The 27,014-nt window shown below is 28.1% G+C and overlaps 1 protein-coding gene across 1 annotated transcript in view; it reads left to right on the top strand.

Annotated features, from left to right (window-relative positions):
- The window catches only part of LOC123292103 (E3 ubiquitin-protein ligase CBL), a 33,344-nt gene extending 9,011 nt beyond the window's left edge, over nt 1-24,333 (top strand). Inside the window, exons 2-7 of the mRNA XM_044872637.1 lie at nt 7,761-7,907; nt 8,486-8,755; nt 12,208-12,430; nt 12,959-13,135; nt 21,796-21,870; nt 23,096-24,333. Coding sequence (XP_044728572.1) covers nt 7,761-7,907; nt 8,486-8,755; nt 12,208-12,430; nt 12,959-13,135; nt 21,796-21,870; nt 23,096-23,989 — 1,786 coding nt within the window. The 3' untranslated portion in view covers nt 23,990-24,333. The remainder of the gene's footprint in view (nt 1-7,760; nt 7,908-8,485; nt 8,756-12,207; nt 12,431-12,958; nt 13,136-21,795; nt 21,871-23,095) is intronic.
- Nucleotides 24,334-27,014: the final 2,681 nt, after the last annotated feature.

Genomic DNA, 27,014 nt, shown 5'->3' with positions numbered 1-27,014 from the left:
TATGATATCAAGTCTACTTTAAAATTTTTATGGGTAATGTGGCAAATTCGTTATCAGTCATCATTGGCTGCATGGCATTCCGCATGTTACAAACTTTCTTAAAAATGTAAACATGGCTTTATACTATCTTTAAAAATGTAAGCATAGCTTATACCTAGGTACTATGATTGTTATACACTTTATTCTATCAAAGAAACAATAGGATATAATAATATATTTCTCAGACAATAATTATTGTAGGTAATATATGTATTTTGTAATCAAATAGGCAATTTAACAATTAAAATAATACCTTTTGTGTGTGTGGTATTCACTAACTGTGTAAAATGTCTTTTGTATTAAGAATTGATTCATTCGTACGAAAATAATTTACACTGGGTTTTTTTTCCACTAGTTGATTAATTTTAGAAACTGTAATGACTTTGGCAAAATACTTATTTTTCGATTCGCCGTTTTAATGTGTTAACACTTTCAGCACTAGTGGAATCTGTCCGCTTTTGATGATTTTTGTTTTAGTATGTTATAATATTTTTAGTGATGAGCAAAATTAGTCTCGGTCTTGCAGTCTTGGTCTTGCAAATTTTTCAAGGCCAAGACCAATATAGTATTACTTCGACAAGATCAATACCAACACGCCTTCTATATGAATCAGGATCAAGACCAAGACTCAACTCTGCTCTTGCAAGACTTATTTTCGCAAGACCAAGACTTATAACAATACTTTTTTCAAACTTATTGTTGAAAATAATTAATACTCTGGAGAATTTTTCAATTTTTTTTTTCAACTTTTATTATAAAATTAATATTTATGAAGTTGTAAAGCGTTCAATGCTTCAACCACCTGGTGAAAGATTAATAAAAAAGAGTAGTGACATAATTAGCAAAAAATAATTTGCCTTCTTACCTGCAAAAGCAGCGTCTACCTCTTGAAATTACTTTTTACGAAAAAAAAATTGACTAAAAGATAAGAAATTAAATTTCCTACAATAAATATTATTACCATTTTTGGCCTCAAGTGTACGTATGGTTACAGAGTTTTAGGCCGCCGTAGGCACTTCCGGCGTCCAAATTTGTAAGGAGTTTGTGCTGGGGACTAAACTTAATATACTATGTATATTTCATATATACATGGTATAAAAATATAACTCCTGTAATTTAATGCAGAACAAAATTCTATATAGTCTGAAGTAATTCATTTTGCACTCATTAATTAATTGGAGGCTACATTTATATGAAATATTTTAATGAAATATAATGTTACTTTTGTATCATTTATGTATTACTCATATTTTAATTATCACACAATGCATGTAAATTATCCAATTTTTACTTCTATGTACATAATATAACAATTGTATTGAGAACTTGCATTAATTTTTTTTTGTCACAAATTCATATATAAATGAAAGAATAATTAAGCAAAAGTATATTTAAGTAATTTCTTTTTAAATTAATAATTGGATTTTTTATTAATTATTAATAAAAAATAGTTATGTTTTTGAATATTAAAAATGGTAGTGACGTATTTACCCGTTGAGAAGTACTAGGTCCAATCTGATGTCAGAACATGATTTTCCCCATCAAACTCTACAATTTTTGTTTAAGTTATTTGTTGATTGGTTAACAACAAAATGAGCTACTAGCCATTATAAATTAAAATGACCACAGGGTGGGATACTCTATTTTCAGATGTTAATCAGTAGATGGAGGTTGTGTGAATCCTAAAACCAATTTTTGTGTGTATTACCAAATATGTGATGTACTTTATTATTATTGTTATTAATAACATACTTGAACTGTAAAAAACGCATTATATTTATACGGCAATGATTTCTGTATTTGGATTATGGGGAATATCCAAAGAAAAATACAATATACAATTTAAGTAACAATAATTTTGGCGCTGTAAAAATTAAAATGAATGAGTAATTCAAATATAAATAAAAAATTCATGTTCTTGGTCACGAATAATTGGTAGCAAGGGAAGTTGTTTTGTAGTTTTATCGTGACGTCTGTACGTGCGTTATGTCTTTTTATCACATATTTCGTATAGCTAAAAAACAACGAATTTTTTAACTTTATGGCGTCACCAGAATCCAAAAAATTTAATTTTGCTCTATAATATCTAAATTTTATCCAATTTTGATAAACTAAGTATGTAATCCTACTAAATTTGGGCCATTATTTTCAAATTTGTGATCAAAATTAACCTATCTCTAATAGATTTCGATAATCTGGAGTCGTGGTCCCGGAATTAGGCACATAAGTGATAGCTACCGAAAAATTGACATCACAGCTGAAAAGAATGGTCCAAAATTAGTGGGTTTCAAAAAAAATTCCAAAAAGTCCGGATCAAATTTGCCTTTGTTATCAAAAAATCGAATTTTTTAACTTTATGACGTCATAAGAATCCAAAAAATTTAATTTTGCTCTATCACATCCCAATTTTATCCAATTTTGATAAACTAAGGATGTAATCCTACTAAATTTGGGCCATTCTTTTCAAATTTGTGATCAAAATAAACCTAGTTCTAATAGATTTCGAGAATGTGGAGTCGTGGTCCCAGAGTTAAGCACATAAGTGATAGCCTGTGAAAAATTGATATCACAGCTGAAAAGAATGGCCCAAAATTAGTGGGTTTCAAAAAAAATTCCAAAAAGATCGGACCAAATTTGCCTTTGTTATCAAAAAATCGAATTTTTTAACTTTATGACGTCATTAGAATCCAAAAAATTTATTTTTGCTCTATAACATCCAAATTTTATCCAATTTTGATAAACTAGGTATGTAATCCTACTAAATTTGGGCCATTCTTTTCAAATTTGTGATCAAAATTAATTTAGCTCTGGTAGATTTCGAGAATGTGGAGTCGTGGTCCCGGAACTAAGCACATAAGTAATAGCTTGCGAAAAGTTGACATCACAGCTGAAAAGAATGGCCCAAAATTAGTGAGTTTCAAAAAAAATTCCAAAAAGATCGGATCAAATTTGCCTTTGTTATCAAAAAATCGAATTTTTTAACTTTATGACGTCATTAGAATCCAAAAAATTTATTTTTGCTCTATAACATCCAAATTTTATCCAATTTTGATAAACCAAGTATGTAATCCTACTAAATTTGGGCCATTCTTTTCAAATTTGTGATCAAAATTAATTTAGCTCTGATAGATTTCGAGAATGTGGAGTCGTGGTCCCGGAATTAAGCACATAAGTGATAGCTAGCGAAAAATTAATATCACAGCTGAAAAGAATGGCCCAAAATTAGTGGGTTTCAAAAAAATTCAAATAAGGTCGGATCAAATTTCAATTAAGTAAAGTGTAAATCATTTTTAGCGAACGCTAAATAATTAAAATTGAAACGTTTCAATTTTAATTTCTATACATATAGGTACAATACAACTTACAGTACTTATTATCAAACAAGGAATATCATTTATCTCTTGAAATTCAATGATGGAAAGAAAATTCATAGGCGTGGCATGTAACAAATTTTATTGGTTGTATCCCAATATGGATGTATAATAATTTATTATTTTATTTAACTCTTTTTAAAGTGATAAATAAGTATTTACTTCTTAAAACGAAGACAAATAAATGATAAACAAATATTCTTGTGAGTAATTGTTTGTTTATTTAATATCATGCTCATGTCATGAATTATTTAAATTATTAATTAAAATTTGTTTTCAAATTTAGCTATCTTTGATGCTAGGAGATTGTAGAAAGTAAGATTTTCGAGAAATTTCGAATTATTTACGATCTCATTTTATTACAACATAACATAAGTACAATTGGGGTTTCACCTCTAAAAAAATGAAAACAAGGGAAACTTTGTGGGAAAACATGCTGTTTGAACAGACAAAATCCAAAACTGTATTTGACTCTTTGTTTAACGAATTTAGTGTAATGGGTTTGCATTTTGTCTTGTTTGGTCTTGCATTTGTATATGCGAAAAGTATTATTGTTTTTAATGGTAGCTGAGTGGTCGCAAATTTTGATTTGGACTAGGTGTATCTAAATCTATCACCCATTTTTTTATTTTTTCTCCTAAGCTCAAACGCATTTTGATCAATATCTCCGATTCTAGATGAGATAAAATAAATCGTCTAACGTTGGGCCGTGAAGAACATTTTGGGGTGGGTTAGAAAAAGTTGGAAAAGCGATTTTCCTATCTGAACTTGCTGGGTCCTTTAAAGGAAGCGATAGGGAGAAAGTGTAGAATCAGCTTATCGGAACTAAACCATCATGTCAACTTTCAACTCAGTAAGATAAGAGGAATTGGTTCTAATTCAGCTTGCAAAATTTGACCTTAACAAGCTAACAAAAATTGTAAGTTACATAAAAGCTTATAAAAACTGAAAAGGTTACTCTTTGACGAAAATCGAGAATGCTAAACCGGGATAACTAGATCAATTTTTGGTTAACCACAATTCGATTGGAATATTTTTTAAATATCCCGAAATTATTCAGTAATCCATAAGTAAGTTATCAAGGAAAACTAACATTCATCCTGATAAAAATGTCTGGCATAAAAAATGGGGTGTTACCTTCATTTTGAAGATAACACCAAGAATCCGCTCTTTAGCCATGAGTAGGTACTATATTGAACAGTGTTTTAATCATTTCCGCCGTTATAGAGATATAGTCTATTCTAAGGTAATAACTCACAACCCCTTTCGTTTTTTAAATGACGGTAATAAATATTGTCTGTAAGTTTATTAAACTTTTTCAAATTTGTGGTAGAGAATATAATTTAAAAAACATTCTACCATTCATTTATTGTACAAAAGCAACATATTAAAATTTATTGATAGAGGGAAATCAGGCAAGCATAATTCATGATCACAATTTTTTATTGTGTATGTTGGATTGATGGATTTTTAATCAAGTTCACGAAACAAAACACCTCAAATATCATTTTTAAACAAAAACAAAAAATAATAAAGAAAAATATAACTCTTTGTTTAAGGATTCCGTACTAACATGTCGAACATACGGGGGTGTGTTATTACTAAAGAGCACTTTTTAAACAAAGCACCGATAAATAAAACAAAAATTAACGCTCGACAAAATTATTAAAATAACGATTTTAAAGTATATACTTTAAAATTTTTCGAAATTTTAAATATCTCCAAGAAAAATGATCAAATTTGAATTATCTTTAGTATTTATTAGTAATGATGCGAAAAAAAGTTCGAAAGATATCATAAAAACATCTATGATACATATTTTTATTATGAAACTAAATTTTTTCATTTATTTCAAATTTTTGTGTACTTTATATAAGCCAAAGATCCCTCATACATCATACAATAGCTTTTGCTATCTCAACACATTGTACTACTTAACATATGAGAGTGACACTGTAAACTTTAATGGAAATCGCACACCAGGTATTTTCATTTGAACAAATAGAAAGAAACGAAAAAATTACACAGAAGTCGACACTTGAACCCAGATATTTTAGATACCCGGTCTAGTAACCAACTCCGTCATTCCTGTTCTATGTGAGTGAATCAAATTATGTGAAAACTTTTCGTAGTTTTGTCCTATTTGCATGGGCGCCGCTGAATTGTTGGGTCAAAACAATCGACTATTTTCTTTTACTTTCGGTATCGAAAAAATGCTGCAAGTTATAAACCATGCAAGGATACATTTTTCTTAGTTTTCTAATCCAATGCGATAAGGCCAACCCATACACTTCAGTCTTTGAATGCGAGCTACCAATAAAAAAAGTTCTCGAATCTACCAATGTCCTCGAATCAACGGTCGTGGCACCATGGTTGACAGTTTATATTTTATAATACGGAGCCCTTTTTATAAGAGTTTTACTCTAACTTGGACACTTTTTTTTAAAGATATTTGATATCTAACACGATTGAACGAACACTGTGTGTAGAAATATCATCTGTCTAATATGAGAGAGTAACATGAAGCCTTTCAATTTTCACATGATAGAGTTGAAGTAGGTGGTGTTGTATTTTGGGGAGATTTTTGTCATTACATTCAAAAAAACTTTCAATTTATTTGTGTATAAAATTTATACTTGTTTATCTTTTGAACTTTTTGAAGAGGTGTAATTATTGTTTTCTTAGGTTTTCTCTTGATTCTTCGTAAATACTTTTTATTTCGACAAAGTTTTTTATATTTCCTTTTTAATAGAAAGTGGTATTATATCTTTACATGTTGAAAAGTAGAAGAATTATTTTATTTTATTTTACCAGGTTGAAAAATTGCTATTTTTAAACCTTTTTGACAATCTCATATATTCCACATTTAGTTTCTACGTATAATGCTGCCAATAACTTTCTTTTAACATAAGCGGCAAGCAAAAAAACATCGTAGAAAATATAAAATTTTTATTACTCAAGTTATCTTTACTATCTTATTGGCCAGGTATTAGTTTTTTGTCAAAACGGTAATTCTCCTTCACGGAAAAAATTTAAAAAATTGCCATTTTCTTAAGATTTTGCTTAAATGACCCAACTACCTTAAATAATTTCGATCGGTACCTGCTGGCATTCATAAGAATATTGTTAAATTGTCATATTTTTATCGTAATTGTAATTTTATTTTATAGAATATATTGTTTCCGATATATTATCAGATTTATCTGATAAATATTGTGTAAAAAAGAAATTGATAGAATATGTTTCTATAAAATATACACGCATGTTGTTTTTACTGATACGCGTTCTGATTATGTTATATTATGAAATTTAATATATTTTTTTATTTGAAATAAAGTAATTGATAATCATCATAATCTACACCACTGCGGAAGTGTTTTGTTTGTTATTTTTTTACGGCTAAATCGTTAAACCGATTTTGACGATTTGCATGATAATATAATAACAAGCAGTGGTAGACCGTAAGATGGTGGTGCATAAACCTTAAGGGAAATGACTCTCAGTTGAACTGTCTGATTTTTTGATATGTTGTTGTTCTAAGCTTCCTGGATAAATTTTTTAAAGGCACAGATAAATAATTGCCTTTTTTGTTCTAAAGTGCACGGTTACGGAGATATTCCCAAAACGGTTTTCCTTAAAATGAAGGCACTTCCGTCCTCTTTTTTTGGATTTTGTTTGTTTGGCAGATAAGTGAAACCAAGAGATGTGGAAGGTATGAAGCGGTGGTGTTTACTTTTAAGCCCAATGAAATGAGCGGATATCAGGCTAGTTAATGATATTTTATTGTTGCCATGGAGGTAGTATTGAATCAATAAAATAAAGTACAAAAACTAAAACCCAGACGACTACAAAATTTGGCTCTAAAAACTAAGAAATAAGTAATTATTAACATCTGACACACACATTGTTAATATAAGTAAAATTGTCATTACAGTATGGGGACCTCTTAGATTAAAAGTTTTCCACAGAACGAACCCCCCGACTGTAATAACGATTTTACTTATAACCAGTTACGAGTTTGAAGCGACTTATAGATGATCTTAAAGATCATGGTTAAATTCAGGATTTATAAAAAATGTTCTTCTTAGAACCCAACATTTAATATTCGAAATTTTTTTCTATATTTGAGTTACCTTACAAGATTTACCAACTTATTGATTAAAATGATTCACTCTGTATAGTGTGTAATAATGTGTACTTACCTACCTATATTACAAAGGTTAAAGCATTGATAGCAAACAATTGAATTAATTAATATTCAATCATTGTTCAAATACAACACTTGCTTACCTTTGATTAATTGATTGAGAAATATTATATTCTAATGTTTATCTTTTCTTTTTTTTACAGTACACTGGTACCTTGGAAATTATTCCGACAGCAACTTAATTTAGTACATCCAATCAGTTCTGGGCTTGAGGCGATGGCGTTAAAATCAACCATTGATTTAACGTGTAATGATTATATCTCAAATTTTGAATTTGATGTCTTTACGAGGTAATTATCCCATAATTTCATCTCTTAAAAAGAATAGAATCATGATTTTTGTCGATATTTCGGAATCTATATCTTTAGTTTTGAATTGATAGTATTTAATATTATTATTCGCAATAATCACGAAGTCAACATTATTTGACGGCATGTTTTTGACCTCATTAACCATTACTTTAGAAAAATGACACGTTGATACATAAAAGTTCGCCATCCTTGCTGTAAGAAAATCCAAGTTATTTATGGAATATAAATAATCGAGAGTCGCGACTTTCGGGATTGGGTTTAGATTTTAAAAAAATTGGTTATGACAAACGGGCAGAAACAAGAGTGAAATTTGTCAAATATCGAGTTTTTAGTATGAAATATTTTGTGGATAGGTTCTTAAAGTCAAACATAAGAGTTTTAATCCAAAATTTAAGTACTAGAGTTCAATCAAACCAAAGTGGCACCGAGCAAGAGAGAGTGTATGATGTATATGTATGTACACTCGTATCTATACTCTCTCTTGTTCAGTGCCACTTAGTTTTGGTACAACTCTACTTCAACAATTATTTGCAAATTAATTATTTATTTTGTTTTAGGTTGTTTCAACCCTGGGGTACATTATTAAGAAATTGGCAAATACTTGCTGTAACACATCCAGGATATGTTGCGTTTTTAACATATGATGAAGTTAAAGCAAGATTGCAAAAATATATTCATAAAGCTGGTAGTTATGTATTTAGACTGTCGTGTACACGTTTAGGACAATGGGCAATTGGTTATGTGACGGCTGAAGGTGAAATCTTACAAACGATACCTCAAAATAAAAGTTTGTGTCAAGCGTTATTGGATGGATATAGAGAAGGCTTGTAAGTAACAAAATAAAACTATTATAGCATAAAATTTTTATATCTCTTTCACACCTCCGGATAAATTTTCGTTACGTCCTTTCTGGAGTGTGAGGATTACTAGAAAGAATGTTAATTGTTTACCTTTAAATGCAGCTTATAACAATATATTTTACAAACATATAATAAAAGATGGGAAAGAGAAACTTTAATATCTAACAGGTGTGCCATCTATTTACGACTCATTTATTTATAAAATAAAATTAAAATGCATAAATTTTTCCACACTTTCTTTATTATTGCATTTTTTATGCAGTTCATGGAAATTGATACAAATCAAACAGGAAAAATAATATCCTGCAAATGATAATTGATTACATTTTGATGATGTAATCATGAGCTCGTTTATTGAGCTTTTACCACCACCTTTTAAAAGTAATGTTGGTTCGAAAGTAAATTTTAATAGATATGTACTTAAAATATCCCTACAAATAATTTGATTTCGTTAAATCGGGTAATTCTTGCAAAAAGTTCATTTTATTGTAATTTGCATGCGATGTACCCGTGGTACATGCATGCAAACATCATTTTCACACAATTCGAGAAATAAACAAATCAGAAAATATTTCTATATAACGACCACATCGAAGTTAACAATACTATCTGTAAGGCGTATCTCATTGTTTTTAACCGTTCAAAAATTGATACCCAAGCATATGCAGGGTATTTAAACTATTAACTTTAGTATAAACTTGTACTTCTGGGGCACGTTTTAACAGTGCTAATTATTAATATATTAGCACTCCGTCAACTAAATTTGTCAAGTAAACCTAATGGATAGTAAATGTCGAACTGGTAGTAAAATTAAATGATTATCAAACAGATGGCATATTTTGTATACCACCTTACCAAGTAGCACAGGTTGTAAATACATATACATTTTACTATACATACATTGAGCAACGTCACGCAGGGCGTGCAGCGCAGATAGCAATGTGTAATCGCATATTGAAAAGCAGTTTTACAATTCCATATATTATTTCTCAAAGGTATTTTTTGGATCCCCTTACTAGTTCATTAATTTTAATGAATGTGATGTTACTTTCAAGATAATTTTCACCACTTGACGTGAATAATAATATAAAAGTCGAAAATTATTGTTTTTGAGTCAAAATAGCCCAGAAAAACAAGACCAAAAAACATCCGATCTGCTTAAAAAATTCAAGTTAAGTTTTTTCACCGGGATTATCTTTATTTGAATGCAAGAGATGATCTATGAAAATTCCATTTCAAAATCATGATCGCAAAAATAATTATTCAAGGTCAAACTATTAAGTTTATGGCAGTTTTAGCTATTAAAAAGTGTTCTTTAGTTAATTTTACATTATAAACCTTTTATACAAAATATCCGTAGAAGCAATAGTTCTCAAGATATTTGACTAAAAAAACTTAAATTAAACATTCTCCTTATTTACATTTTATAACAATTTGATATGCCCATCATTCCTTTCGATATACATACTTGCATTTTTAATTATTTGTAAGCCACGATCAAATATCACGATTATGCCTCTCGATAAAGTTTTATTACAAATTAAGCACGAATTATTTGCAGTAGAAATATTATTTCTTTGAACACCACAGAAAAAAATGGATGTATGAATCAAATAACTTACCTGAGCGTAAAAGCTTCTCATTATAAATATGGCTAAAAAACTTCAGAACCCAACTTGCATCATGCCTAACAGTTTAGAAGCTGTGCTGCACCTCGTTAAAATTCTCCATATAAATAAAATTTCAAATTTGCCCTTATGACTAGATCAATTTTTCAGCATCAGTATGAATCGTTATCCCAAAAGATTCTATTCGTCGCTAACATTACTCAGAATAATAATTACTATTGGATAATTCATGTTTATAATAGAAAAAAATGGGACTTCTACTTCAAATACCTAAAGTTTTCATAAAATATATTTGATTTGGTATTTGACATCGATAATAAATAACATCATCGATAAATAACATACAATGTAACATAATATTCCAGGAATAAATTTAAATCATTTCGATAACATTATAAACTCAATAAAACATTTCTGAGTATTTGTTGTTTTAATCAATGAATACCTAAAAATGTATTTTAATTAGTTAAATGATTTATTCACTCATTGCGAAACCTTTTAAAAGATAAAGATCTCTTTAATATACAGGATGTTCAACATAAGTAATGACAAGAGAATGTCAGCAATTCTACATCGAATTTCCACCAAAAAGTTCTTTTACAGTTTTTGAATCCGATGTATACTCCTGTTAAAAAAATACAAAACTTTACAAAATATGCTTGTCATAAAGGTTTTAATTGGTTAATAACAGTGGTCGACAAAATTTGATATTTTTGTCACATTGATGCGATAAAAAATTTATTATAGTTTTTGAGGTCGACTAGTGTAATATTAAACCAGAAATTTTAACATTGCAAACGTTTTTTTAATTATCGGTAAATTGAAAATTCTTATTTTGAAAATCTGTACAATCTCTTCTAGATTTATTAGTTCTAATACATTTTGAAACAATTTTTAACAACTAACATAGTTAATTGTTTTGATTACCATGTATAAAAATCTATTAATATACAAAAAAAAAATTGTTTGCTTTTGAAAATAAAAATTTTTTTTTTTTAATTTTGATAAAAATGTTTTTCCCCATATTAAAATTCATTGAAATGTTTAAGAAATGAAATTTTTAATTTATTTGTTTAACTTAAACTTACAATTAGTGATTTTGAGTGACAGTCACACTAATTTAAATATTTATGTTTAGTAAAAGAGTATAAAAAAATGAAGTGTTTTAAAAACCTTGAAATTTCAGAATTTTAATCAAGGTCATAAATAATTCAAGACATTAAAAATTCTTTGTAACACCGTGAAGCCATCACCAGCCCGCTACAAAGTCTTAAAGATAGACTTATTTAAAATTATTAAAACAATATTGATTTCTTATGAAAGGATCTGAAATTATTCACGTTTGCAAACTTTTATTTCTCTAAAACAGTTTTAAAAAGAAAATCTTAAGATGAATAAATACATCAAATAAAAAAACTGGTTATTTTTAATTTAACGCATTTTGTTAAGCTTTGGGTAAAAATTAGATATTTTTTAAATTCAATTTTGATTTATTTTGTGTAAATTTTTTTAATAAATTTTTCTTTACAAAGTCAAACGGAGATTAAATTCGAATTTTTAATGACTCAAAATTTGACTCAACTAATGGTTTACGATATAATTTGAAATTTAAAGAACTATTTAAGAGTTCAAAATTTTAAAAGTTAGATTAATTTTCGATGACACAAACCCAAAAAATAAAATTCCTTTTTTTAATATTAACATTTCGTAAAATAGTCGCACATGTTTTAGCTTTAATGTAAAGGGTAGAATAATATTTTCTGTAACAATGTAAAAATTTTTTTTGTTCAGTTACTTGTATCCAGATGGAAGAGCATTAAATCCAGATTTATCGTGGGCGGTACAGCCAAGTCCGGAAGATCACATTTCCGTCACACAAGAACAATATGAACTATATTGTGAAATGGGTAGTACATTTCAATTATGTAAAATATGTGCAGAAAATGATAAAGATATTCGTATTGAACCGTGTGGTCATTTATTATGTACACCATGTTTAACATCGTGGCAAATTGTAAGTTTTTTAAATTAGCAGGAGGGCAAATCGTAGTAAATTCTCCTTGATAACACCAAAGTTCAATTTTTCAATATTAAAAAACTATAAGATCAAGAAAATTCAATCATAAGTTTCTTTTCTGAGCATAAAATAAGCATATACTACAACAAGTAAAATTTACAGAATTTAAAAGAAGAAACATTTCTTTGTTTCTAACCTAAACTCTCTACAAACTAAACCGATTTCGTTGTAACATAGCCAAAAAAACTCTCCGTTAAATTACCTTTAAAAAAAAATCAAAATCGGTTCATCCGTTTATTAGCTACATTGTCACAGAATCATTAAAACATTTCCATAGGAAGTAGCCTTTTTAAAAACTTACTAATTTCACAACTTATAAACGATTCTGCCTTTATATTAAGAATAACAAAACTTGTAATTTAAGCAATGTACTTGTGTTATCAGGAAGGAATTACTAGATCGTCTCGTCTTGGTCGAAACATAAATTATGCGATGGAAATTAACGTAATACTTTTTGTCTTTTAGGATTCTGAAGGTCAAGGATGTCCATTCTGTAGAGCAGAAATCAAAGGCACTGAACAAATAGTTGTTGATCCATTTGATCCAAAACGATCGATGGCACGATCAAAAATGACAGCAAACGCATCACTGGGATGTAACAACACATCAAATTCAGTTGACGATGATGATTTAGATTTAGAGGTATCGGCTACATCATGCAAGAACGGATCTGGCTAATTGTTGTGCCCTGCAATTGTGTTATGTTTTTTATTTTATTTAAACATAGTGTTGGTAGTGTTTGTGGATATAGTTGGCTCGCCTTATGCTTTATCCTACAATTTCGTTCAATTTCAAATACAGTAAAAAGATTCGAATATAGTTATCAATACAATAGTCAATGAAAATTAAAATATTTGAAATAATTCAATCGAATTTTTGTTTAAAGTAGACTTATATCAAAGAATTCGTGATTTGAAATTTTTCGAAGCGTTTATAAATCAATTCCATAATTTTAAATGAATTTTTTGTTAACAAAACGCGGTTTTTCTGTGTTGGTCGTAACTCGTCACGAGATTAATTTTTTATCAATTTGGTTTTAACTAAGTTTCCAATGCATTCTTAATAGTAAAAATATTATTATTAATATGCAATTAACTGTTGCATATTGCAACTAACAATTTCACGTACTACAATGTTGGTAATTAAGAAGAAAATTCGTTTGAGGTTATTTAAAAAAATACTGATCGAGATAAAATAGTTTCTGATCAAGCTATTTAATATACAGTCGACTCTTGATAACTCGATATCTGTTTTCGAAAAAAAGGGATCTCGACATTATTTCTCTTGTACGCAGAACATTTAATTACTTATATAATTTTAGTAAAAATTATTTTTTACAGTTTTGCTAATATTTACCGAGAAATTCCAAATTTTGTCTAATAACGCTCCTGATATATCTGTCAACGGCTTTTTGTAAGAATCCTTAGTTTATAATAAATCTAGTCAGATTGTAAACTGTCGATATATTGTGAACAAAGTATAAGATTTACAATCTAACGTCTTTATTTTCCTTAGATTATAAATAAACTGAATATTTCCGTTGAAATCTTAGCCTCAGGTTTTTCACGAAATATTAAAATATTTTCTTTATGCCATAAAAGGAAGTAAAAATTCGATTGATCAAGGTTTGAGCCTCTCTCCTTCATAGGGATTCTCAAAAATAGAAACTTTATTACAAATCACATTTGGGCAATGTATTTCGAAAATGACGTGAGTTTAAATAACACGTTATTAGGGAAATCGAACTGTTTATGTTTGAATTTTCGATAGTCGACTGTAATTTTTAAATTAACGCTTGAATTGTTTAATAGGACGGACTCAAGTACTCTTTATTATTTTCCGAAATTAAACGAAATTGTATTATCTATATTAATTATGTAAAAAAGCACTTTTAAAAATAATTTACGTTAATGAATGTGTTTATTGTTGTGAATATAATTATTATGCTTCGCCAATATTTTTATTTTATGTATTTGTTTGTGTGTGATCGTCATGGCTTAATTATTTATTCTGGTGCAAATACAAGAATTATATCTTTTTATTTTGTCATAATTTATATATTTTTTTTATTTGTTACTTAACTATTACTTTTTATGTTTTTTTGCTAAGCATGTGAACTTGTTTATCTAATAATAATGCACAAATAATTCTTTAAAAAAATAATAATATGCAAATTATTATCAGGGTCGGTGTAAATCGGTGTTATTAACGAAGCATCATTTTTTTATACAGGGTAATTACACGCTTTAGATTGACTTTGCGCTATTATTTATGTAAGCAAATTTTTTGCATTAATGTTTCATAAAAATTGCACTACAACAAAATTGTTTCCTAGAAACGTTAGTTTACTCTTCATAAGCTTTTTGACGTGCAAATTCATATCTGAGCTCAAAATTGCTCTACCACATCACGTTTTCGAGAAATTCGATCCTAAATATGGAAAAAACCAACTATATTCGAAATTCGTTACAACGGGATCTAATTTTTTTCAAATTCTTCTAATATCTTTTTTCTTATTGAATATTATATTATGCGATTTATTGGAGGAAAAAATGGAAAAATGGCTTTTGAATGGGAATTAATGGTACTTTCTAATGACATAAATTCTTTCGTGGAAAAATAGTTGCTCCCATAAGGATTTTTTCCCATATCAAGGGTCGAATTCCTAGAAAATGAAGTTCTCGTAAAAATTTATTGGTAAAGTAAACTGATGGTTCTTGGCTATAAAAACATCAAATTTTGTTGTACAGTGTTATTAATTCATAAACCCTGTCATATCAGAAGTGGGATAATACACAATGTTTAGAGTAATCAAAATTATATCATTCGAAGGCAAGAGTTGATGATAATTTCTTCACATTGTGTGAATCGAAAATTTTGAACTGTACGAAGAAACGTCAGAGCTTATCCACAGTGTTTATTCGATATAATGGATAAAGAGTGGATAACAGTAGGCATTATAGGGACCCTTTTTTGTATAGAGGGTTTCAAAAGAAGTTGAATGAAGAAAGATAGTCACTTGGTTTTAATTTTTTTTTTCATCTGCACACTAGAGTATATTTTTTTTTCGTGTTTTGTAGTTTAAAGTTTCTCATTTGCATCACACAATTTGTAATTATCTGTAGTTCTATCTATACAAACAAAACCATAACTCGCTTCATGTCTGTATGTAAAATCCGTCATAAACTATCTTATACGTAATGTAAACTACCTTAAATATAGGATCAATATAAGATACAAGTTTGGCACTGTCTGATTAATTTCTATACCCCCCTATACGAGTCAAAAACATTCAAAATCTGTTGTCTCTATCAACGGTACCTTTTTTTCGGGGATGTTTAGAATTATAAACATCTGGATATTTACATACTGATATAGAAAGTTTATTATCATCCATTTTTTTGAATTATTTTAAAGATATATTTTACCCATAAATACTCCTAATTCTGCGATATTGTTCAAGCAAGCAATTCTCTTTTTAAATCGCATCATTGGAGTCGCTTCTATCGTGAGATTATTGAAACACCAGTGCAGAAGACTTTAACCATAAATTATGCTATGTATATTTTGCCTTTGTTATTTAAGCCGTGTCTGTTTCATTAAATCAATTCAATGCGCTTATAAAAACATCAAATTGAAACAATCGTAAAACATTTTAATGCCGTTAATAAATATCGAAATGCAAAATAGGAAACGTCATTCTCTTGATTTTTGTTTGTAATTATAAAACTAATAATCAATATCTGATAACTTAAAACTTTCTCATCAAAAAGTGATAATAACAATTATTGAATTCTAATAAATTTGATACTTCGTTTATCATATCTTTCATCGGCACTGATTATAGCGGCTGATACCAATTTTACTAGACAAACTTGTAAGCATTTACAAAGAATTGAATTTGAACAAAAATCTAAAGAGTTTGTTTTTCGAAATTTAGCCCGAGGAAATATATTAATGTCTATAATTGAACTAGAACATCTACAAATGCTTTGCGTACGAGACAAAGGCTTTGCGTATAGTTTGATGAATATTCTCCAGGCGCCACTAATTCCCAAGGTTTGTTTTCTTTGATCCAATAATTTAGACTCGAGTATTTTTTATTCAGATTTAACTGCAATTCTTCCAAGTTTATCTTCTAAAATTGGTTGCACTCTTTATATTATAAGATCTCTGATAAATTATTTATATAAATTAAATAATATTCACAGAAGAAATCAATGTCAAATAATTAGTTGATAAATAAAATTAAAGTTTATTACAAGAATAAGTGATATAGATTTATATTGGTTTCTTTTAAATTGTAAATATGTGTCATTAACTTAATTTTTAACTAAATTAAATAAGTTATAGTGCATTTTAAGCGATAGGATACACCATTTTAAAAAACTATAACAAATTATTTAAGTCTATTCGATCTAAGAAGTTCGCCTAAATTCGATAATTCATAGACTTTGTATACATGTAAAGAAATGTATACTGCAGATGTCAGGCAAGTTTTTTTCAGGAAATGTAGCGCAGTAAAATTGTATATCGAAACATAATCATATGAATAAATGTACTCTTAAGTTGGATTATTTTACTTACCAAAATCTGGTTAACTGGTCATAGTTCTTTTGTTAACTTGAATTTAGAAATTTAGACGCTATGAGTTTCTAAATGCTTTGATGCAATTCGAGAATATGTGTGGTTCGTAGAATCCCGCAAATTCATCAATGAATGGTTCGAAGAATTCGGTAAATTCACTTACACTGATGTTGCTCGGCCGCCATTTTTGATCCAAGTGTCCATAATCTATGTATTTTTGATTACAGTTTATTGAATTTATTCTTACAATCGTACGTTTTTTTTTTAGTAATTCAAAGATACCTGTCTCGTAAGTTGCCAAGTTACTACATTTATACACGTTGTCCATTTAAAAAGAATAAATTTTTAACGGTCTAACTAAAATATATAACAATCTACTTTAAGTTCTATAAAACCAAATTTTGGGTTTTTAATAAAAGAAAGTTTATCGATTTTTTAGTTTCGAAATGGTGTAACCTTAAGGTGTAGATATTAATATCTGTATTTAATTACTTTAATACAGACACGTTTATTAACAGTATTTTAATTATAATAAATATTAAACATAGTCTACATAACATATGTTTAATATGAAATAATTATTCTAATTTATTAAAATATTATTTAATTTTAATTAAATTAGTTCAAATGAAAAAATTAATAATATTAATGTAAATTGAGTATATAATTTAACACATACGTAAAATATTTAACTTTCCATTAAAAAAAAGTATTTCATTCAATTTAAAAGCATTCCTGTTTAGCGAACAAAGGACGAACAATATTTTTATTTTGGAAATACAAATTCATTCAACAAGAAATCTTCAAATTTTGGGTTTTATTTTTATCTCATTAGTTTGCATGATCATCTTCAAGCGATATGACAAACAACATTTCGTAGATTTTTTTAAATATATTTTGAAAATTGTCAACTTCGCAACTCAAACAGTTGGTTGCAAATAACGTTTTAACTTTTAACCAGTACCAAAAGTATTTTTTCGATATATTTTTAGAGGTAGTATTATTTGCTATCGTCAAATTCGATATAAATCTAGGAGAAGGATAAAAAATTTACGGAAAAAAAATTCTTAATTATAGCGATCACTTACAAATTTACCACAAAATATTATTGCCGTAAAATTGACTATTTTCGAGATATTGCAAACTTTTTTTGGCATTTTTGGCGCACGAAATTCATTCAAATTTTAGAACATTTAACGTTTTGTTTTAAATAATATTTTATAGCATCAATTATAATTTTTATTCAATTATTATTTTTTTTATGCTATCCATTAATGTATTATTATATATTTTTTTCGCGTCAATAATTAAATTTGTGATGTATCTAAAAATTTGTGCTCTTAAAAATGACTTCCAACTTTACTTTTTGTGCTTATTTTATTTTGACTAAAAAGATTTCTTGCTTTTCACAACACGAATTGAGTATTTTGAAAAATGTATCGAATTGATTTTTTTCAGTATTGTTATATTTGTACTTAATACATTTTCGTGATAGACGTTTAGTTCTAATAAAATACATTTGCGTTAATTATTTTCTCAAAAATTTAGGCTGAGGTTCGAAAATTTCAGTGTACTAATCAGTATCTTTTATTGTGATATTTATATATTTTTCGAAGCCAATCCTTATTTCACGATGATTCTTTACGCTTCTTTTTTTAAATCGTATTTTATACTTATATCCACCAAGCGAATTATTTTTTAAATTTAAATTTGTTAGGGAAAAATAAACTTTGAATTCCAGTGAACGATAATTTATTAAATATAAAAAAACTTTTCTGTTTTTTATTTCATTTAATTTAAATTCAGAGATTTATTAAACACTATACATTTTATGTTTAAATAAGTTTTTTAGGTAGGATCCGAATCCTCTGATAATATTTTGATCTCAAACAATAAGTTTGTCGTATAAAAAAGGAATTTTAGAGATTTTTGAATAAAATTTCCCGTGCAATGATGATTCAGCAACCACTTGAGTTTCAATGTGTTTAGAGTATTTGAATAGATTCTCAATGTTTTCAGTTCGCAAGGCATCCAAATTCATTGTGTGGTAAACTTCTCTTGGTTCATTAGTCTCAGCTTAGGTCCCTGACTTCATCGAAAAATATTTTCAATTCTTTGCGGCTAACTCTTTTTCGGTACATTAAAACATCGCATTCTTTACCTAACACATCGAAATCATTATTTTTAAAGCATCTAAAACAACTCTCTTCATGTTGTTTCGTAAATAGTACAAGTTATCTACACTTTTTTAACAATTATTTATTGTCATTTTGAGCCTGGTAATAGAGTTTGATGATTTAATTGATTGCGGACTGCGGTAGTATAATATGTAAAAAGGCTAAAGTAACGTCTGTCAGAAAACAAGCAGAGAGAGAGAGAGAAATAGAGAGAATTTATTCAAATCGCATGATCTATCAAAACATTACTGTATTAGTATTGATATTTAAACTTGAGTCAGTTATTGAATAAATTAATTATGTTATAAAAAAGGGATGATTGAAGCAAATGAATTGAAATAAAAGGAATGTTTTGATGTTAGAAATTTTAGTCAATTAGCTTGGTTAAACATAAAATGTAAAGTATTTTTTTATTACTTAAATAATGATATTCATTTTTTGAATGAATTTGTATCGTATTACTTAAAGATTCAATTGTACATTTGTATATAGGATAAAGGATAATCATAATGAAATTACAAAAAAAAGAGTTCTTCATATATTTTTGATCAATTTTTACTAGTATTCAGAAAATAATCTAATTTTCTTTTTTTATAAATATCAAATATTTTAATAAATGCCTTGTAAAAACAACAATACGTACATCAACATTATTCACACACCTTTTTATCATTACCTCATCATTTTTATAATAGTCTAAGAGCCGAATTACGGTCGAGCTTCATCGATCTGTTTAACGAATCAAAGTTATTTCTTATGAAATCTAAAATATTAACAAATATCTCTGTAATGGTTGCCTAAAGAAGAGAGATCAAGACAACTTTTAGTGAAAATAGCAAGAAAAAACTTATTTGAATTTTTCGCAGACTTTAATATCTAACGACTTTTGGTCGACTCGAAAGTAAAAACCATAAAGAATATGCAGCAGTTGAGTTGTCTACCTCTTTTCATTCAGTATTATCGCATATATACAAGTTGATCTTAGTGATTACGCTCATCTCTTAATTAATATACTTGCATATCTAAATAAAGGTAATTTTATTGCAAATACGGTGGTATATGATTATTCACGAAATATCAGTAAAAATATAACGTGTTTACAACCTTTAGAAATTTGGGTATTTTTATTAAAAGTAGTTTTGACCACATTTTTTTAGGCAACCCCTGAAATTTGTTAATATTGTACATTTCATAAAAAATAACTCTCATTCGTTAAACAAATGGGTGCAGGTCGACTCTTATTAGACTCGATATACTATAATTTATATTTTATATTTATAGCATTCTAATCTAAAGATCATTATAGTACGCTTATAATCATATTTTTAAAATCTTCAAAATTTATTTATTTTTATGAAAACAAGCTCAATTCATAACTCTTAACATGAACTGACTGACACAACTAATAGTTTCCATAATAATTCCCATGCATTATGAGTTGTATTAGTCTTGCTAAGAGGATCATAGGTTACGTTATTTTTGTAAGAATTTGACCTGTGTTAGTTTTCGTAAGAAGCGTAGATTATAAGATATTTTATACTCATTTTAGATAAATAATAGAAAAATTTTGCCAGTCTTAGCGGAATGTACAAAGTGAACTGCGTGTGCTTTGATCTAATATGATCTATTACCATTTACCTTGAAGCTGTCTCATTATTTACTAAAAATATTATCATTTTTTCGGTAACACAAAATAACTGATCAAATACAAACGAATATCCTGGTCAAACTAGAAATATGGCAATCGAAATAGAAAACTTGGGCTACACCGTTGTTGATCGTGCTATTTTGACGCTTGCCTAGTACATTATGTTAGTAAATTAAATAATATTTTATTAATTATGCAGACAAAAACTATATTTTATTTTATTTTCAAAACTTCAATAATGATAAAATAATTTGTTTTGATAACGTTAAATTCTAGGGCGTCTCCTCAAAAAGGTTGGCAAAGCCAATGGGAAAACAATTTTTTCGTGAATAAAATTAATTGATTATTTAGGTGCAGTTAAACTGAAGCTACTCTACCAAACTATTATGTAAACACAACTATTGAAAAATTTATAGAAGTTTTTTACGTAAATAAATTTGATACGCAAAACCTGTCTGTGTTTTTAGAAATTTTTAAATACAAAAGAATGCTCTAGATTTGACACAATTTAAGCCAGGTTTCATAAACTTTGGTTAAGATTAAATTAAAAGTTAAATTTTTGTTATGTTGCCAATAAATATGGATTGTACATTTGCCATTTGCACTTGAGATGTTAATTCAAAAGTAAATTGTGTTGATGGCATGAACTAATTCAATTTTTAACTTTATCAGTCTATAATCAGAGTCGCTGAAACTTGGGCTTAATTAGGCATGTTGCATTTTCAATTTTTCGATTAGCTAAATACTAATTATGAATGCATGCTAATAGTTAAAGAAAATTTAATAATTTTCATTTTCCATTATCATATTATAAGATAAAGTAAGTGTTAAATGTTAAATTTTTGAACAAAATGTAAAATTTGTTATTACAAATACAAAATTTTTTTCAGGATAATGGTGAATTTTGGAATTGTGCAGGAAGTAGCTTACAGGCTCTAGCATTATCACCAAGATCGGATTTATCGGTAAAATAATTAAAAATTAATAGAATCCCTGTCACATTTATCATACCAGTCCTGATAAAACACTTTTGATTTTTTCAAATTATTACTTTCCGCTTCAAAATTATTAATAATTTTAAATCACATTTCCAATTCAATTGAGAAAAGCAATGGATTTTTTCCGACACATCGAATTGCAAATAAAAACACCATTATGAGTCTGAAAATATTGGATTTTGAAATATATGCCGATTATAGATAGTGAAATTTAGATTAATTATATTTTGTATGTAATATAGTTCTTTGTACTTCGCCTAAAAAAATTCATTTAGATTATTCAGATTCTTTTTGGTGATTTTTTACATTGTTTTTCATACACAGCTTACACCAAAAAACTTACATTCATTTTCTATTATAATACTAGTTTTTTCAATATCTCGAATACTTATCATTTTTAACTTACCGTATGCTTAAATGTGTTGCAAATTAGAAAAGCATAATGTCTATTTTATATTTTATGAGTTAGCAACAAAGGGCGCACTAAGTGGGTAGGAAGCTGATTTTACCCTCTCTAAAGATTCAAAAAATTTAACCAAATGAACAGATTTTGAATATCCAATTTATAATTACCTGATATTTAATGTCAAATTTATAATTCACGCTTGAAAGGCGGGAATCCCTTACATTTGATTTTTTTTTTTTTAAATTAGTATATTCGTATATTCTATATTTTACAACTATAAATTTTATCAGTAACCATTCTGCACCCCCTTCCCCGACCCATGACCCACTTCACCCTAATTACTATAGCTTAATATTTGCCATTAAACACTAATACCTTGCATATAAGCAGGCGAATTAGTGCTTAGTTCTAGTTCAAGTGCAAGTAAATTTAAATCAATCATATTTATTCAGCACTATTACTGCATTATAATCACCTACTTCATAATCGCCCACTCTCACCACTTGTCGCTTGTTGACCACGTAAACAGCCAGTGACTGAAAATATTTAGTTACAAGTGGAAACGGTTAGTGAACGGTTAGTGAAATACATACGTGTGTTTTTAAAGTTCCATTTCGTACGAAAACAGCCAACTGCTACCTTCAGTTAGTACTAAGTATGACAAATTCTAAGCTTGTATAAACTAGACATTTATTTCCACTAAAAGTTATTTGTTAAATTACTAATCTTCCGCCCACGAATACTTGAAACATTCTAAAAAGATTGTAATTGAAATGTATTTTCTAGACTGTTCCTAGTCCAATGATATCACCGCGAGCTAGTCCACGCCCAACACGACGAAGTATTACACCAACTGTGTCAAATATAATTGCTGGACCACCTCCCTTACCACCACGAAAAAGTTCGCCCACAGTTGAACAAAATCCACCCATTAATTTAATACAAAATCATCGCAGTGTACCAGCACCTCCTATAGATAACCATGTACCTCCACCAAGACCACCTGCACATAATATAATACAAGATCCAAATACAAGTAATAGTAATAGTAACATGTATTCGACACCAACGCCAATTTTAGAAAAACAGACGAGTACTACAAGTGGGAGTAGTACTAGTACCACCAGTGATGATATATTAAATTGTCAACCAAGTACAAGTCGAATAGAATTAAGTAGTCCAGAAACAATATATGGGGTAATTGATACACGGTATGATGTGAATCAATTCTCCGCAGACACATCATCAGTACCTGTTGTTCCATCCACCACACAACATATTCGACATAGATCATGTCCACAAATACCTATCAGTTTAAATTCTCGTCAAACAACTTCAACATCGTCAACTACAACACCTGTTAAATCAAGCACAATATCTACATTTCGTGATAGTTTAAATATAATTGATTGTGAGCTAAGTAATATCAGTGAAGAACCACCTTATGAAAATATTAAAGTTGAATTACCACCGAAAAAAATTGAAACACGAAAATTTTTAGTGAATCCATTAAATGATGTTAGTTCTGTATCATATGCTAATTTAAATATTGATTATATTAAAAAATTAGTATCGGAAGGGTATTCGAAGGATGTTGTCATACGTGCTTTAGGTATAACTAGAAATAATATTGACATGGCTGGTGATATTCTACATGAATTTGCTACAAAAAATTCTTAATAAAATTTATTATGTTTAAACAAATTCAGATGATTTATAATAAGTGCAAGTCTGTTCATTTAGTAGGAGAGTTGGCATTACGTTAAAAAGAATAGACCTCGATTCCCAAAAAATAATAAATAAAAGATGAGTGTGTTGTGTATTGGTTTTTTTTCCAGACTATTACCAGAGGGTTTTGCAGGTCAAATAATAGAGCGCTGAATTTTTTGAACCACGTTAGTTTCATTATTGATTTTTAGTTTATCAATAAATACCCCGAATCTCCTTATTATTATGTATTTTCTCTCGAATAATATTTTTTTACGCCAAATATTTTGTAAAGATAAAATTATTATAGTTTGCCGTTCCGCCGTTAATATTTTATTAATAAGTAATTTAATATAACTATTTAATTGACTCCACCCAAACAAAAATGAGAGGAAAATTTTTAAAATAGCGAGACTGGAAGCACATAACTAAAGAGGTTAAAATGAGTGGGAAAACAACAGTAAAAATTTGAAATAATCTTTTTCGTTTTAAACAGTAATTTGATGCTAATATGATCGAGTTATATTTTAAGATATTCGGAGAACCTAAACTTTTTTTCCAAAATTCACATAATTGTTTCATTTATAACGATGAAAAAATACTGAAGCTTATATAAGCAAATAATTTTAACCAATTTATTCTGAAATTTCATTAAATAAGGACTCACTCTGACTCAAGTACAATAGTAAATGAATGGACTTACAATCGTTATAAATCGTCCACTAAATGATAATAAACTACAGTATTCGAATAAATAATAATATTTATTTAAAAATAATATTGCCAAGTACAACTATTTTAATTAATTAATTAATTTACGGTAGAAATGTCATGTAATAATTTCTTTATTTACATATATATTTTTTTTCTAATATTAATCCAGCGTCACAAAAGTAACGAGGTGACCAACTTCCGGAGATGAAATTTTTTGGAAGAGTCAAAAAATTTTTGGGAACTTGAAATGGCCATGGCTGCAGGCTCTATTAAGGTCAACTTCAAAATAGAAACACCTATTTTACATTGCTGGTTCGTGTAAAAGACATATTTGGTTCGAAACATTTTTTTGTTAACCGAAATATTTAGAGCAGAAATTGTATGCAAAATTGTACCACTAGTTTCTTGGTTGAAAATTATTTAAGAATGAACTTGGCTTTTTTTAAAAACAATGTTGTCTTATTCGAATATTTAGGTGTTCCGCTACCTAATGCGTAGTATCCTGTATACGATATCTGACATGACTATTCGGTTTGGAAAAATGTGTTTTTTTTTATATTTCGTTTATGCGAATTACCAATATAAGTTATTTTCCATAGGGTTTACATGGTCATTCTAAGTTCATACACTAAATATATTTTTTTGACATTTGAATATTTTTTTTAAAAACATTTTTCTAAAAAATGCTTGCCTGAAATGTTCTTAGATCGTCCCGTTACTTTTGTGACCTCGTGTGTAGTCAAATTTAGTTGAAATGAGTAATGAGATGTATTTCATTTTGTGTATATTATGTACATAAATATTAACATTTTATTTTTACAAATTTTCACAATAGAAGCATATTATTTTTCATCATATTCAAATTAAAATATTGAGTAGGTCTCCTAGAATCAATATCTCGGAGACGATGAAAAACTATACAGGAGTTAACTTCTGTCAACATCATAAAATGTTAATAACACCTACATGTAATAAACATAATTTTTGGCCGAACGTTCCGAATATTACGGGTTGTAAGGTGGCGGTATGTTGACATTGTAATAAGAAACAATTTTTCCTCTACTTTAAGCTGAAAAGTATTTATCATAATTATAACTTATATGAAGTTGGAAAAGATTTGATTTCTTTGGGCCGCTAAGGGTCATGATATGTCCCGGGCAGATCTTGTTCGATTTACCCATATACGGTTTGTCTGCCCTGTTTTGTATTTTTTATTGTTTTAGTATTTTATCATGCCGACACAAGTCGACTCCTTCGTAGCTTTTTCGATACTGAAAGAGTTGTTATAAAATAACTTAATGATTTCTAAAATATACATCACTTTTATTATTTTTGATTTAAAAGTTTAATTTTCTACTGAATGGTATGAATGAAACTCAGAGCTCTAAGTAATTTATTACTTTAAGAAAATAATTATTAAATAATACATAGGGATGGTCGACTAATAGTTGTATCATTAATATAAAGCAGTCTTAAGCTAAGCATCTTTACCAAAAATCTTGCAAAAAATTAATTGACTTTTATAAAATCGAGCAAGAGATATAGTGAGGGATTGAATTTAAGACTGTTTGACTAGTAATTGATTCTTTCTTTCGCGCAAAGAAGCTAAAAATATTGTTTTGAATAAACAATTAAAGCTTTTAAAAGCTTAAAAAATATAAATATGAACTTGATTCGAATTTCGCAAGATTGTAAGAACTAGTCAACAATTGCAATATGTAGAAAGATGGTTAAATTTGTTTTGAACTGTGATAACTTAAATAAAACCACAGAGAGAGAAGTATAGTGGAGAGTTTGCTAAATCGTACTGCCATATAAACCATATTATTTCTGGATTTCCCCAAAATAATATATTTTAAAATGTTTTTATTAACCCGCTTTTGTATGTCCGAGTGGAAAATGCATTCACATAATACTAAAAAGCAGAAAATATAAAAATTTTTTTAATATGTTTTAATGTTCTTATAACGAATTAAAAAGTATAAAAAAGTTAATAGCTATTAAAATATTTGTTAGATTGGAAAAAAGTGTATTGTTAAAGAGTGTATTGTCTGCTGCTGCGTTTCTTTTCCAATCTTACAATTATTTTAGCAGCTATTTATTATTTTATACTTTTAAATCCGTTATAAAAACATGGTACATTAAAAAAATATTTTTATTTTTTCTAAACTGATAACATTAGTTAATGTTCCAGTAGCACCTACAACTGCTCATAATTTTGAATCTAAAACTACCATAGTAGGAAAAATTAATTAGTTTTGGAAAACCTAGAATTGTTACGGTT

Source organism: Chrysoperla carnea, chromosome 2, assembly GCF_905475395.1.
Source record: "Chrysoperla carnea chromosome 2, inChrCarn1.1, whole genome shotgun sequence".
Lineage (NCBI taxonomy): Eukaryota > Metazoa > Arthropoda > Insecta > Neuroptera > Chrysopidae > Chrysoperla > Chrysoperla carnea.
The sequence above is the reverse complement of the archived record's forward strand: the minus strand, read 5'-3'. Positions and strand labels throughout refer to the sequence as shown.